The following is a 17,098-nucleotide window of genomic DNA, read 5'->3' as shown; positions in this document are numbered from 1 at the left end:
AAGTGACGCTTCCTAGTCCTTGCAAAAATTAAAAGTCCAATATAGATACAAAAAGGAGGTTCACGATCTACTGCATGCCGTTGTTGTTCTGATATTTTTTGGTGTTTTTGCATGATAATTGTACATAAGCAACTGAGCAATTGCTAGATCAGACTTGCATACACTGTTTTCTAATTGGGATTGAATATCAGGGCCATGTTCAATCATGCACACTAGTTCTAGCAGTGATGTTGGAACGCTTGATTGGGTATCTTCGGCAGAAAATGAACCAGAAAATTTTGTTTTATGTTCCTTAATTTGTGCTCTAATAATTTCTGCAGTTTTTCCAATATGTATGGTGTCGTCGTAATTACATGCTAATGCTATTGCTGGACCGACATCTTTTTCAAAAACCAATAAAACCTCCCTACCTTTCGTATATGCTTGAAGATCTGGTATCTTTGCAAGAAGCATTTCTTTCAGTCGTGTCCTGTGTATTGGAATTGTACCCTCACTTAATTGCTGAACCCTTTTTTCATACATATTTGAAAGGTCTGCGAGTCTAAATGCATTGTCCCCATCACTATTTCTTTGAGTTTCAAATACGTAATTAACCAATTCAGCCAAGGCAACATCTCCTGCTTCTTTTTCCGCATCGTTATCCATCTGTGCCTGTTCTGCTGTCCTTTTCTTCACGGCTCTTTCTTTATTATGTAGAGCTACAAGACAAGCGGGGTGGTATTTCAAGTCTTGGGCTATGACATCCCCAGTACTTAGTTTGGCCAATAACTGTTTGTCTTGGAGAGTTTCAGCACAACTTTTCAATCTATCATTCAGCGCCTTCATTGTCATTGCTTCCCTGAGTGAGGAAGGCGGAGCCTCTTGTCACACAAAAAACACTTAACAGTATCTTGTTTTAATTTTGTATCCGAATGATCAATTGAACGGCCAATGAACTTAGGAGAACAACAAGGTTCACTTTTGATTGATTGTGTTGACTCGTATCGTTGTTCGACACGTTTCAATTTGGTGTTGTTAAATTTGATTCGACAACTTGGATGGTATTTTGCCTCATTTGTTGTTAAAGTGCTTTCAATACCAGAACCGTTGTTAAACCTTCTAATGTATAGTGGTATAGGTAAGCTATTCATTTCGTGAAACTTAGGAATGTTGATAGCCAACATTTTATACCCATCGGCAGTTAATTTTAATGTTTCAACTGTGTCTTCTTGACATAAACAACACTTTGTCCAGTCAGTTTCCCAACTGTCTGTTGAGACTGATGACAGATGAATTCTTTTCGCCATAATGATTGTGAAAATAAACCAAATCAAATATTTACTCTTATAGCATTAATGATATCAACAATAATTGCAATACAGTTATAAAAAACCTTTTCTAAATTTCACGCAAATGATAACAGGTCGAGGGATTTATCCGACTACATCGACGCACATAAGTGAATTCACAGGTAATTTTTAATAATTTTCAAGAAAAAGAATAAAGTTCAAGATTAGGTTCGATGCATTTAATAACAATTTAAGTTACAATACTATAATAATAGAATAGAAAATACAATAGTTACAACTACAAACGATAAAACAGTTAACAATATTCGATCAATATAACAAATGAAACATTGAAACCAAATTCATGAATGTGGGATGACTAAATACCGTGACACGTCTTATAGCAATGCGATTTTATACTCAGCAAAAACAGTCAATAGGGAATAAGTGAGATCTGACGATGTAATTGTAAATAACAATCATTATTATACGTGGCAAAAATATCATTAGTTAGTATAGACAAATACATAAACGAAATGGTAAATGTTTTTGAATTTTGTAACTATTTTTTGAGCATGCGCAAACCCCAAACAAGTCAAATATTCATTTATATAATATATCTCTCATGTAAGGAAGGAACCCACCGAACCTCATGTTTTTTACCAAAAGAATGACAAAGAAAAACAGTTTTCCAGAAAAATAGGTATTTTCGAACTTTGAAACTACAGCCATTTTGAAAAGGCCGTGGCCATCTTGAAAAAATGATTTTTTTTTTTGGCCAGCAGCGGATTTTTTTTTAGTATCATATAGTCGTCCTTTATACCAAATTTCATGCTTGTATCATCATTTGCACAATTCCCTCGATTTTGCTTGCTAATATCTTCCACTAAGGGTGTCAATGTTGGTTGTCTCAACTATTGGTAATTAATTTCGTATTATGCCATTACCGGTATATTAAACAGTTTAAATTCAAAGCTGTTTAAGTGCATCATATCTAGTTGCACTATTATAATATATATCAGTTTCTCTGTGAAAATAAATTAAGAAAAACTTCCATATTTTTCACGGCCCTTTTTTGTTAAATTGTATACAAGTTCTATTGATATTATTATTGTCTCTATGTTATAATAATCACAATGTATTTTAATTTATTGTAAGAAATAATGAGGTTCAGCGCAATCTTCCAAGTAATTCCCAAGTGTCTCATATAATACATGTAATAAGTTACATGCCTGTAATAACTAAGCCTTGTTATAACAGCTAAGTTTCATCACTTGAAATCCTTGTCTCATTGATTTACCATGGTTGATTAAAAATGTTTTAATTTAGTTTGAAAACTAGTTATCAAGGCTATGTATTAAGTTACAGTGCAAAGTTTCAAGAATTCCCAAGTGCCCACCAAAATTGAAAATACTTATGATTATTTACTAAATAACAAACATATGTTACTACAGATGAAGAAATTTTAGAAACAAAGAGTAGACAACTCATCAAATTATCTGCAATAACAACATGTATGTTATTTTCTCTAATAACTTGTTTTAATTATACCCTTGACTGTTGTAGTAAAACCTTCATATTACAGACTTTCAAAATAAAATCAATGATGAATAAAACAGGCCAGACATTTCAGCGTATGCACTCTTGTTAAATGTAAACAGAAATGATAAATTGTTGTGTTAAATGAAAATAATCTGTTTTTGTTCGTGTTCTTAAAAATAAATCTCTAACATTCAAAAAGATCTGGAAATGTTGTTTATGAAATAATTTTACGGAACGAAAACCTATGTTTTATTTGAAGCACTTCACAATAAATAAAAAAAAGAAGATGTGGTATGATTGCCAATGAGACAACTCTTCACAAGAGACCAAATGACAAAGAAATTAACGACTATAGGTCACGGTACAGCCTTCAACAATGAGCAAAGCCCATCCCGCATAGTCAGCTATAAACATGATTAAAGGCCCCGAAATGACAAATGTAAAATAACTCAAACGAGAAAACTAACGGCCTAATTTATGTACAAAAAAATGAACAAAAACAAATATGTAACACAGCAACAAACGACAACCACTGAAATACAGGCTCCTGACTTGGAACAGGCATGTACATACAGAATTGGGGGGGTTAAACATGTTAGCAGGATCCCAACCCTACCCCTAACCTAGGACAGTGTAGCCTAGTCAATTTAGCCCTAAAATCACTCAACCTCCAACAAATTGCAACACAAGTTGTTTTTTTTAGTGCAAATTATAATATAGACTTGTACTAACAACATACTAAAACAATATACATTGATATAATTTGCGGAAAAGGTTATTTTTGGGTGAAATATGTGGTTTTGTAGAGAAAAATGCTGAAAACTGGAAAAGAAGAAAGATTGTCTTAATCTTAATAGACTATTATGTAGTCCTCTTGTTTTTATTATTCATAAGGAAGTAATTTTGAGGTGAAATGAGTGATTTTTAGCGAAAAAACGTTGAAAACTGGAAACGTAGAAAATCTCCGTAGTTAATGGTTAATATTTTGAAATTTGATCTATATAGAAAAAAGAACATACTATTTTATGTTTATTTTGTGAAGTCCTTCAGTTATCAATATTAATATTTGGGTAATTTTGGTTGAATATATGTTTTAAGACAGAAAACCCGAAAACTGGAAATGAAAAATCTCGGTTTAATATTGATGGTTTAAATTTTGGAATTGGGATCTAAAGAGAAAATACTATTTGAAGTCCTATAGTTATTAGTATTTAAAAAAAATGTAATTCTTGTGTAAAATGTGATTTGTAGAGAAAAATTGTGAAAAATAGAAATAATAAGCTCGGTTATTCATGGTTAAAACTTTTAACATAGGATCTTTATAGACAGACTATATTATATTATGTTTATATGCATCTATGTTTTCCTCTTATTATCAATATCAATAATAATCAATTTGTTGTGTAAAATGTTTTGTTTTACGAACTAATTACAAAACAAGAATGTGTACATAGTACATGGATACCCCACCCGCACTATCATTTTCTATGTTCAGTGGACCGTGAAATTTGGCATTAAAATTAGAAAGACCATATCATAAGGAACATGTGTTCTAAGTTTCCAGTTGATTGGACTTCAACTATATCAAAAACTACCTTGACCAAAAACTTTAACAAAAAACTTTAATCCGAAGCGGGACAGACAGACGGACGAACGAATGGATGCACAGACCAAAAAACATAATGTCCCTATTAAGTGAGGGGCATAAAAAACGAAAATTTCAAAATCTTTGTCATTTCCAGTGTGAATTTTGAAAACGTAAACAGGGAATGTGTCAAAGAGAAACCAAGGCCACTATAATGGGTCTTTAACATAGCAAGTTAATCCGGCACACGGAGGTAGGCTGCAGCTCACTGCTGACCCCTTAATTATTTTGTACACTAGGTCTGGATGTTTACAAACTCTAATAGATCATCGTTAAAATATAAAAGACAGCAAACAATAACCACCAAATAATAAAGGACTACTTTCTTGTGATTATCATATTAATAGTCTGCAGCATTAACCATGTTTGCGAGCACTTATCCCTCCCATAACCAGGAACAGCTTTGAAATGGCAAACAACATAAGAACAAACTGTAAAACTCAGTTGGAAAGGGCTTGACTCAAAAAGATAAGCGCAGAGTATAACCAATTAACAAAAAGACACTGAGTTCTAATTAATAGCTAGTTCAAAGCTAATTACAGTTGATGAATAAATACTGTTGGCACCGACTTAACTAAATCAGTACACATTCGATTAGTAACTAAAGTTAAAAGTGGATTCAGTGTTACAGCTAAAGCTTTATTTATCTGGTGAGTGAGTACTGAGATCGTTGCTAATTACATGAATAGCTATTTGCTTGTTTGACGGATATTTATTTTTTTGGCCCGCCATTATGTGCATTATTCTAGATTAACTGAATAAGTATTAGTATTTGTATATGTATTGGTAAGGCCACACCAATTTAATACCTTGTTCGACGGACCCGCCCGCACCTTCTTTTTTCAAAACAGAATTTTTTAATTTTTATTATATTCCCGCTTCCCGCATTTGCCGCACCGTTTTTTTATGTAAATATTATAAAAAGATCTCAACATTTGTTTTTAAAATCACAGTCTTACCTTTATATAACGATTTTAAAGCTATAAGCACCTCACAACACTGTACATATCTGTGAGAATATTTGTTTCAGCGTGAAACTAATTTATTCCAAGTGGGAGTGCTCCGAATTATAAATTTATATGTAACTGCGGAAATACCTGTACAGAACAAAACATTGGTTTCTTTCCCCCCTGACTTATATTCCCTATCAACAAATGTTCGTTGTTAAAATAAAGTACTAAGAACTTTTGAAGGATTTGCCCATCCATAACTTTGAAAACTTAGAATTTTTTACTCAAAAAGAGGAGAAATACATTATATTTTAAACAACTTTTCTAAAAGAGGAGTCCACTTATTTTGAATAATATTAATAATACTGTTAAAGAAAATGTGTTAACATGGTTAAAGTCCAGGAATATTGCAAAATTCTTGGACATGTTTTGACTATTTAATACAATATAGATATTATAGTTCTTTGGGAAAATATTAGCCCTTTGTACTAAAAGTGTTTTTACAAAAAAAAATATATTATAAGTTATATTGACCCCACATAAAAGGGATATTCATAACATTAAGGGATTGTTCTGCACCAGATTATGATTTGGATGGAGAATTGTCTCATTGTCAGTCACACATACATAGACCAGATTTAATTATTCAATTATTTCTTGTTGAATAGGGAAAAAATACTTCATAAATTAAAGAAATGTCAAAGTAAAAATGATAAATCAAGTTTTAATATAGTCAAAACCTACTATTTTATGTTAACAAAAAAAATTATAATCGCTCGCCTTTACTTTTTAAGCTTTGCCTCAAAAATTTGCAAATTAAATATTTTTTTATTAAAATTTTCAAATCGCTCGCTCGCCCCAATTTTTGAGTCCAAAAATCCGTAGAACAAGAAATTAAATTGGTGTGGCCTAATTGTTCTTTATATTATTATAAAGACATGTATGTAAAGATTTATGTTTCGGCCAAATAAATTTATATAATTATAACAGTGTTTTATGAAGCCAAAAGTAATTGTGTCGTGAGTACTGAGATCGTCACTAATTACATGAGTAGCTATTTGCCTTGAGGAGCTTGAAATTTTCATTTGTGAAAAAATATTTAACACTCATTATTCTTTTTATACGACCGCAAAAATTTAAATTTTTTTGGTCGTATATTGGTATCAAGTTGGCTTCGTCGTCTGCATCGTCGTCGTCGTCGTCTGAAGACATTTGGTTTTCGCACTATAACTTTAGTATAAGTAAATAGAAATCTATGAAATTTTAACATAAGGTTTATGACCACAAAAGGAAGGTTGGGATTGATTTTGGGAGTTTGGTCCCAACAGTTTAGGAATAAGGGGCCAAAAAGGGCCCAAATAAGCATTTTCTTGGTTTTCGCAATATAACTTTAGTTTAAGTAAATAGAAATCTATGAAATTTTGACACAAAGTTTATGACCATAAAAGGAAGGTTGGGATTGATTTTGGGAGTTTTGGTCCCAACAGTTTAGGAATAAGGGGCCCAAAGGGTCCGAAATTAAACTTTGTTTGATTTCATCAAAAATTGAATAATTAGGGTTCTTTGATATGCCGAATCTAACTGTGTATGTATATTCTTAATTTTTGGTCCTGTTTTCAAATTCGTCTACATTAAGGTCCAAAGGGTCCAAAATTAAACTTTGTTTGATTTCATCAAAAATTGAATAATTGGGGTTCTTTGATATGTCAAATCTAACTGTGTATGGAGATTCTTAATTTTTGGTCCCGTTTTCAAATTGGTCTACATTAAAGTCCAAAATGGGTCCAAAATTAAACTTTGATATGCTGAATCTAAACATGTACTTAGAAATCTTCAATTGCACAGTATTGTGCAATAGCAAGTATTTTCAATTGCACAGTATTGCGCAATAGCATGAATAGCAAGAAATATCTAATTGCACAATATTGCGCAATAGCAAGAAATTTTCAATTGGAGTTATCTTTCTTTGTCCAGGATAGTAGTTGAATCAACTTTTAAAAATCATTGTTTTATACAATATATATACAATGTATATTCACTTTTACTACCAACTGATAAATTAAGACAATCTTTACCATTCAGTGATAACAAGCACTTTTTTTACATTTTAATATTTTAGGATGTATTTAAATGAGTAGTTATTGTTTCAAACTCCATTAGAAATTTGAATTGAGATCAGTTTTGGAATAAGGGAAAGGGGGATGTGAAAAAAAAATTGGGTGGGGTGGGGGGGGGGGTTCAATTTTTCTCATTTCAGATTTCATAAATAAAAAGAAAATGCTTCAAACATTTTTTTGAGTGGATTAATATTTAACAGCATAGTGAATTGTTCAAAGGCAAAAAAAAAATTTAAGTTCATTACACCACATTCATTCTGTTTCAGAAAGCTATGCTGTGTCAACTATTTAATCACAATCCAAATTTAAAGCTGAATCCATCTTGAATGTTGTGTCCATACTTGCCCCAACCGTTCAGGGTTCAACCTCTGAGGTCGTATAAAGCTGCGCCCTGTCAGTACCTTTAACACACAGGCAGAATTCTTTCACATACCGAGTAAGATTGTGACTAAGGCCGTGTTCACATTGACCTAAATTCGGTGTTGTGTTAGTGTAACTCACACGTAAACTAAACACAATTGCGTTCCCATTGATAAAACTCAATGTTTACATACGGTTGTTTACATGTAGTTTAAATCATGTTTTACCTTCACACAGTAGGTTAAGTGTACACAAAACTAGGCATTTAGGACATTAGTTTTATCGTGTATATATTTAAGGAGTAAACTATTTTTGAGTAAAATTGATATTTTTGATAATTATTAGTTGTCTAAATTTTACAGATTTTTTTTTGTTCAAAAAAATTAGCGTACTTTATTAACCCCTAATCAAGACTCAAAGCAGCATCATTGCCGAACCCATAAGGCAGCAACCAATTGATTTTCGGGGGGGGGGGGGGGGGCTATTATAGTTGAGTATAAAACATAAAGGCAAAGGGGTGGGGTGGTGAGCTATGGATTTTGTTTTGGAAACAAAAAATGTTCCCAGTTTTTGGCCCTGAAAAAAAATTTGTTTGTTTCACCCTCAGGTGCCACTATATATAATGCTAAAATTGATTTCGACTTGTCACCAAAATTTGTCCTGAAAAAAATCAATAGCTCAAGTCCCCTCCCCCTCCACTAAAAATGAAGTAAATAGTTGCTGCCTAATTCATTTGAAAAGGTCTTCCCGAATCGATTTGACGTACACAGAAATATTCGCCACTGGTCTTTACTCAAAAAACGATTCACGCATAAATGCATGACTTAAAAAAGTGTGAGGTAATTGATATGTTTATCTAGTATCTCAGATCCGTTAAATAGCACGTAAAATAAATAAAAAAAAACATTACCCTATTCCTTTACCAAATACTCCTTAGAGAAGAAATACCATTTGAAACGAACAGAAAAGATAAAAATGTAGTGATCCCTAATATATCTCAATCCTTTTTTTTCGGCTGTAAGCACGCTGTTGCAGCTAACATTTTCTAATGCATTATCGAGACATCTCTAGCATATTCAAACTACTGCAAATTATAAAAATGGCTTTCATAAAGTAGCAACCACTTAACCTAAAAAAAGGGGGAGGGTTATTTTTTTTATCTAAGTCAGATTTTTTTTTCGCGCGTACGTTTTTATTCCTTTTTTTTCGATGCTGGTGATCAAATACTTTTTTTTTATCATCTGTATGACCATTTTTTTTTTATCAAATTGGGGATCGGAATATTTCCATCCCCATCCCCATCCCCATCCCCCCTTTTTGAAGTCAAATGGTTGTTCCCTTACCGCTAGAAAAATTTTCCAAAATTTTTAAATTCAGCTCTACGTAATGAACATTTAAATGACATATAGTTTACAAGTGAGAACAAATCTTATGTACAGGTAGCTAAACAAGATGTATAGATGTGAACAAATGTGAAACCAGTGTACACTACACTAAACTAATTGTAAACATGTTTACTCTACACGGCGTTTGGTGTGAACACGGCCTAAGTTGGTTAATCTAATTCAGTACAGTTTTCCATCTATAGGTTACATACCAACACTGTGGTGGAGAATTAGATTCCTGGATTGTAAAATAGCAGAACACAATCGGGGTCTATATCTTTATTCAAATATACAAATATTTAAACAAGAAAGTGATTCATTTTTAATATTATTCTTTTAAATTGAGATAATTATGTATTGTATTGTATTATTCCAACTGTTTAAAAAAAATACTGAACATTTTTTGTATAATTTTTTTTTTTCAACTTTGGCAAATAAGGGGAAGCAATTCATTTAACCTCAATTTTACCACAAAAAATTTTGATTAAGTACACCACTTTCCGCAAAATATATTTATAACCCATGCAACGAAGTTGCGGAGGGTATAATGCTTTTGACCCGTCAGTCCGTCCGTCAGTCCTGTTTCTTGTCATCGCAACTCCTCTCAAACCACACAACAGAATTTCACGAAACCTTTTTAGATGAAAAGGACATATTATGTTGTTGTGCATATCGACAGGAAATTACGATTCAATTTTTTTTCTAAAGGTTACGCCCCTTTGGACTTATTTGCTTCAATGTACTACTGCAACAGTGTCATCGCAACTCCTCTGAAACTACATAACAGAATTTCATGAAACCTTTTTAGATAATAAGGACATACTATGTAGATGTGCATATAGACAGGAAATTACGATTCAATTTTTTTTCTAGGAGTTACTCCCCTTTGAACTTATTTACTTTAATGTACTACTGCAACAGTTTGTCATCGCAACTCCTCTGAAACTACACAACAGAATTTCATGAAACCTTTTAAGATAATAAGGACATACTATGTAGATGTGCATATCAACAGGAAATTACAATTCATTTTTTTTTGGAGTTACATCACTTTGAACTTATTTGCTTTAAGGTACTTTTTCAACAGTTTGTCATCTCAACTCCTCTGAAACCACACAACAGAATTTCATTAAACTTTGTAGATAATAAGGACATACTATGTAGATGTGCATATCGACAGGAAATTACATATTTTTTTCTAGGAGTTACGCCCCTTTAAACTTATTTGCTTCAATGTACTCCTGCAACAGTTTGTCATTTCAACTCCTCTGAAACCACACAACAGAATTTCATGAAATTTTGTAGATAATAAGGACATACTATGTAGATGTGCAAATTGACAGGAAATTATTATTCCATATTTTTTCTCATACAATTTTTTTTCTTACACTTATTTAATTTCTCCAATGACAATGCCAGGACATGGGGTATGTGAGCGTGCTCTCTAAGGTTCTTTAATTTTGTATAATTTTAGTATGTTGTTCATAGATAGTAACAGACTTGATTTTCAAAGAAAAACTTTGTGTTGCAATTAGTTCCAGGTTGTTCACTAAATTGACTAGACTAAGTGGTGTAATAGTACAACATAAGAACGAACTATAAAGATCAGTTGAAAAAGGCTTAACTCAGCTGATGGATACAAATAGAAATACATCTAACAAAAACAAGTGGACGTGGTACTTGTACATCCCAACAACAAAAACAAAGTACAGATCTGAGAGTACTTGCAGTTACTGACAGCTAGTTCAAAGCCAGTAACAACTAATAAGAAATCATGTATCTAAGACTAAATTATCAATCATTACACATCCAACATCCAATGGATTTAGTGTAAAGATGTCATAAACAGTCAGAGAAAAATACAACCTTGTGCAATGCCAAGATACAGGTGTCGACAGATTGCCCTTTATAGCTTATTGTTCGGTGTGAGCCAATGCTTCGTGTTGAAGGCCGTACATAGACCTATAATGGTTTACTTTTAAATTGTTAAGCTGTTTCATTCTTAAATACTTATAAAACGGTCCCGTCCTAATGATAAAGACTTTAAATAAAAAATAACAGAAGATTACCACGAACTATTTGAAATTTTCTTGTTTCATCGGTTGTACGAAAATTTTTCATTCATTTAGATATATCAAAAGTGGGGTTAACTGGCAAAAAAGACGAAACCAATATCTCGTCTTTCACATTGGACGGGTCTGCTTCCCGAGTGGTAAACTGTATTTGTTGTGCAATATGTTTATTTTTCGCTCATCCTGTAATGACCATTTATGTCCTGATTGTAAATGAGCATAATCCCCCTTCTACGAACTTATATGAGGATGACATGCCTTGTATGTTTTAAACAACGGAGAATAAATGATTGTCCCCATAACATAAAGAATGATGACAAAAAGGGGAGAGCATAAATATTGTAATAAAGCTGAAGTACACAGTAATTCTATACATATATGTCTTATAAAAAAAAATCCTATATACTGACATATGACTGACTGATTCGAATCTTTCACACAAAAATTCTGTAAACAGGCTACAAATTAAAAAACCTTGTCCTCTTATACATGTAAAAGAAATTATTGATTATTTCAAAGATATAATAATTTTTGTCAGTATTTTTAAAGGTTATTTTATCTGTAATTAGTTTTACATAATATTTATTATAAAATGGTGAGTGAAATACTCAACGGCCTAGCCAAGATCAGATGTGCATTTTATGTTTCACATGAAGTCAAAAATGAGTATCACCTCAGGAGAAAACTCTTTTGGTAATTTGGTTCAAAAATGGTTTAAATTATGAAAAATTGCCATCGTTAGGCTAACACTGGAAGCATTTATATAATACATGCAGTTTTTGTTAGAAATATTTTATATTTTTATGAAATAAATGGTGTTTAAAAACTGTATAATTCTTTTTAATGGTTGCCTTCAAGACATGGTCACCAGTGTCAGATTTTTGGTCAATGACAAAGACAACAAAATATGTTTAGAATTATTGAATATCAAACATTTTAATTGAAAAAAAAATGACAAGAACATGTTTAACTCACAGTTATTTCAAGCAACAGTAGCTTTCTTTGATTATTTATCTTATCTGATAAAACTGTATCTTAACTTATCTCTTAATAACAAAACTTCCAAAAAAAACCCCTTTCTTTTGGTGTATTGAACCTTAAAATAACTTGATGCATATTCTTACAATAAACAATCAAACATAGCAATACAATTTATATATTTTGTCTACGGACAAGACATTGTATTTATATTTAATGAAATGCATTATTAAAACCTAATTTTGATATAGCTGAAAGTGTTCTCTTGAAAAAAAACCATACAATTTATCAGGTTTATCTATCAAACTTAGCTTAACTGGGAGGAAAATGGAAACAAATACATTTTGATAATGTCTACGGACAAGACATTTTATTGATATTCAATTAAATGCTTTCAAAGATGATTGTTAAATTTAAGATTAAAAGTTACCAATTAAATTTTAAATTGTGTTTTTTAAATTTTGGAAAATATAAAAATGTACCAATAATTCTTTACACATCTCAAAAATTTATTGATTGAGCCAAAATGAAGACACATTTTTTTAACTGAAATCCATATATCTGACTGTTTACAACAATCAAACTTTTATTATAACTCAATTTTGACATAGTTGAATGTGTTCTCTTGAAAAAATAACATTCATGTTACAGGTCAGTATCAAATTAGGCTGAACTCGAGGAAATTGGCTAAAATATATTGTGCTTATGTCTATGGACAAGACAATTTCAGTTAAAAAAAAAATCTGTTAGAATGAATTGTGACTATATTCATGCTGAAAATACTGAGTCATAATTTGAATAGATAACTTTCTTCACCTAAAAATAAGATTTAAGTTCCATAGCAAACAAATAATTGAATTTAATACTTGTTATGTACAAGTGTCTTGTCCGTAGACACTTCCTCATCTGCTGGTAATACTGAAATACAAAAGATAAAGTAAGAGAGAGAGAAATACTTTTTCTTAATTTGATTTAGTTAACCTTTTAAGGTATGCAGCAACTGGAATAAACAATATTGAAGTAAAATAAGGTATGCTTTTTATGACTGATGATCTGCCACTTTTTAAAATCCACTCCTGTAAAGTAATTTTACAAAAATTGAGAACACTTAAATTAGCATTTATTTATTAAAAGTAAGATATGTTTAAGTTTAAACAACACATAGGACTAATTATGACCCAAACAGCCAAGCAATATTGATATAAAGACATGTCTACGGACAAGACATGTGTCTACGGACAAGACATTCTGACATATTTTTGAAATTTTTCCTCTTTTAATAGATGGTAGAAAAAAATGTTAGTAGTGTTTTCATATCTACAAAAGAACAGGAACTTAGCAATGCAACATTAATGTTATTATACTTTCAGTTTACTAGCTTAAGGGAATGCATGTCTACGGACAAGACATTTTTTCACTTTATTTGTATATCCAACTTTGATGGCATATATCTCCAGCTAGGGTACTGCAATTTTGATAAATGAGGTAGTTTTTGATAAAGTATATACTAAAAGAGAAAACAAAACACATAATAGCATAAATTTGATTCATTTTTCTCTTATATCACTACACTGAGCAAGCTAAAAACAAAAGTACAAAATTTCATAACAAACATGACAAACCCATAGTATTCAACTTTTGATCATAACTTTGTAACCACTGGAGATTTTTTGTTGCAACAACCAGTAAAAGAAAGATGAATAAATTGTCTATAACAGTGCACCAATAATGTAGTTCAAATTAATTTCACTTATTAACTATCAATTGTTAAAAGCAGCGAAATTTTAAATGAAACAACATAACGTGAAATTTTGCCCATTTTCAGCGTGTATTTTAGTGTTTTATTTAAAAACGGTAACACCTATACATGATATTTGATATTCATTGTGAAGCCCTACATTCTCTCCTTCAGTTCAAACATGTATTACTTATGTAAACATTATCTTCTTGTCTTTACAAGCCTATAACATAGACCCACTATGAAATGCACATCTGATCTTGGCTAGGCCGTCCAGCATAACACCTTTTAACACTGATTTTAGGATTATAAGTGATACACTTCTGTTGCTTTTGATGTTACAGGGGTTCCGGATTCCAAAACATTTGATGTAACGTTGATGATCTGTTTAATCAGAAACTTGACTTCTATCAATCCTCCAATCAATGGATTCGACACTCTACCACAGCCAGGGGAGATAACTCCAGGATCTGATCTAGCCAGGATAAAATATTACAGGAATAAACTAGCTCATCATGATAGTAATACAATAGATACTGCTTATTTCAATACAGCATGGAGAGATATATCAGAGGTAATTGTGTTTCTACAATATTGATACTTTCATTTATATTTGACATGTTGGACATTTTTAGAACATTTCAGTGTTTTTTTACGACTGTAAAAATTATTTGTTATTATATTCTCTTGACCATACTGTAACTGTCGATCTGTCCATCCATTCACAATACTCAGAGACCGTTTGACAAATAACTTGCATACTTGGTAGGATTATTTGTTATCATACTCTCTTGACCATATTGTACTGTCGATCTGTCCATCCATACACAATACACAGATAGTGTTAATGCAGATAGCTTGCATTACTTAGTAGGATTATTTGTTATCATATTTCCTTGACTATACTGTACTGTCTGTCCGTCCATCCATTCACAATACTCAGAGACTGTTTTACAGATAACTTTCATACTTGGTAGGATTTATTGTTATCTTCTTTTCTTGACCATATTGTATTGTCTTTCTGTCGGTCCATCCATACACAGAGATTGTTTGACAAATAACTTGAATACTTGGTAGGATTATTTATTAGCATATTCCATTGACCATATTATTGTACTGTCTGTTTGATGTGATTTTTTATGTGAGTTTATGGACCTGGACTTTGACCTTTTTAGACAACTGTAACACAATGACTCATGGTGAACAGTACTCCTCTGCGACTATTCAACAAAAAGCTTTCATGCTTGGTAGGATTGTTCGCCGTTATGTGTAGTTGGCCATCTTATACCGACATGTTGATTGAATGATTTGAATAGGAGTTATGGAACTTTAAAATTGAGAAAGGAAATGGTGAATATGTCAAAGCGACAACCACCCGACCATAGAGCAAACAACAGCCGAAGGCAACCAATGGGTCTTCAATGTAGCGAATGACCATTTTATCGACCGCAAAAGACAAAGACACATTGGTTTTCGCACTTTAACTAATGGATCTTTATGACATTTTATCATAAGGTTAGATACCACAAAAGGAAGGCTGGGATTGATGTTGGGGGTTATGGTACCAACAGTTAAGGAATTAGGAGCCAAAAAAGGGCCAAAAATAAGCATTTTTGTAACTTCCAGACAATAACTTGTGTGTTAGTGTATAGATCCCCCTGACATTGTACCACAAGGTTCCATATCACAAAGGGAATGCTGGGATGGATTTTGGGGGTAGTTGCCTCAAAGTTTAAGGAATTAGTGGCCAGAAAGGGGCAAAAAACAAGCATGTTTTGAAATTTTTTTGGTCGTATATTGGTATCACATTGGCGTCGTCGTCTGTAGTTGTCGTCGTCGTCCGAAGACATTTGGTTTTCGCACTCTAACTTTAGTAAAAGTAAATAGAAATCTATGAAATTTAAACACAAGGTTTATGACCATAAAAGAAAGGTTGGGATTGATTTGGGTGTTTCAGTTTAGGAATAAGGGGCCAAAAAGGGCCCAAATAAGCATTTTTCTTGGTTTTTGCACAATAACTTGAGTAAAAGTTAACAGAAATATATAGAATTTTAACATAAGGTCTATGACCACCTAAAGAAGATTGGGATTGATTTTGGGAGTTTTAGTCAAAACAGTTTAGGAATTAGGGGCCAAAAACAGGTCCCAAATAAGCATTTTTCTTGGTTTTTGCACAATTACTTTAGTATAAGTTAATAGAAGTCTATGAAATTTTAACACAAGGTTTATGACCACAAATGAAGGTTTGGGTTGATTTTGGGAGTTTTGGTCCCAACGATTTAGGGACCAAAAGGGTCCAAAATTATGCTTTGTTTGATTTCATCAAAAAATGAATCATTGGGGTTCTTTGATATGCCAAATCTAACCGTGTATTCAGATTCTAAATTTTTGGTCCTGTTTTCAAATTGGTCTACATTAAGGTCCAAAGGGTCCAAAATGAAACTTAGCTTGATTTTAACAAAAAATGAATTCTTGGGGTTCTTTGATATGCTGAATCTGAACATGTACTTAGATTTTTTATTATGGGCCCAGTTTTCAAGTTGGTCCGAATGGGGGTCCAAAATTATTATATTGATTAAGTATTATGCAAGAGCAAGAAATTTTCAATTGCACAGTATTGCGCAATAGCAAGATCTTTAAGTGCACAGTATTGTGCAATAGCAAGAAATATCTAATTGCGCAATAGCAAGAAATTTTCAATTGCCCAGTTTTTATGAAATATTCTTTGAAAATTGGAGTTATCTTTTTTTGTCCAGAATAGTAGTTGAATCAACTTAAATCATTGTTTTATACAATATACAAAGTATATTCACTTTTACTACCAACTAATAAATTAAAACAATCTTTACCTTTCAGTGATTATAAGCACTTTTTTACATTTTAATATTTTATGATGTATTTAAATGAATAGTTATTGTTGCAAACTTCATTAGAAATTTGAATAGAGATCAGTTTTGGAATAAGGGAAAAGGGGATGTGAAAAAAAATTAGGGGGGGGGTCAATTTTTCTCATTTCAGATTTCATAAATAAAAAGAAAATTTC

General features: G+C 31.9%; 1 protein-coding gene across 2 annotated transcripts in view; it reads left to right on the top strand.

Moving 5' to 3' along the window:
• The window catches only part of LOC139509392 (uncharacterized), a 64,938-nt gene that overhangs the window by 33,356 nt on the left and 14,484 nt on the right, over nucleotides 1–17,098 (top strand). For both annotated transcript variants that reach the window (XM_071296148.1, XM_071296147.1), the window contains one exon: nucleotides 14,400–14,629. In XM_071296148.1, coding sequence (XP_071152249.1) covers nucleotides 14,400–14,629 — 230 coding nt within the window. The remainder of the gene's footprint in view (nucleotides 1–14,399; nucleotides 14,630–17,098) is intronic.

Source organism: Mytilus edulis, unplaced genomic scaffold, assembly GCF_963676685.1.
Source record: "Mytilus edulis unplaced genomic scaffold, xbMytEdul2.2 SCAFFOLD_111, whole genome shotgun sequence".
In the NCBI taxonomy this organism is placed as follows: Eukaryota; Metazoa; Mollusca; class Bivalvia; order Mytilida; family Mytilidae; genus Mytilus; species Mytilus edulis.
This window is presented reverse-complemented; position numbering and strand designations above follow the sequence as displayed.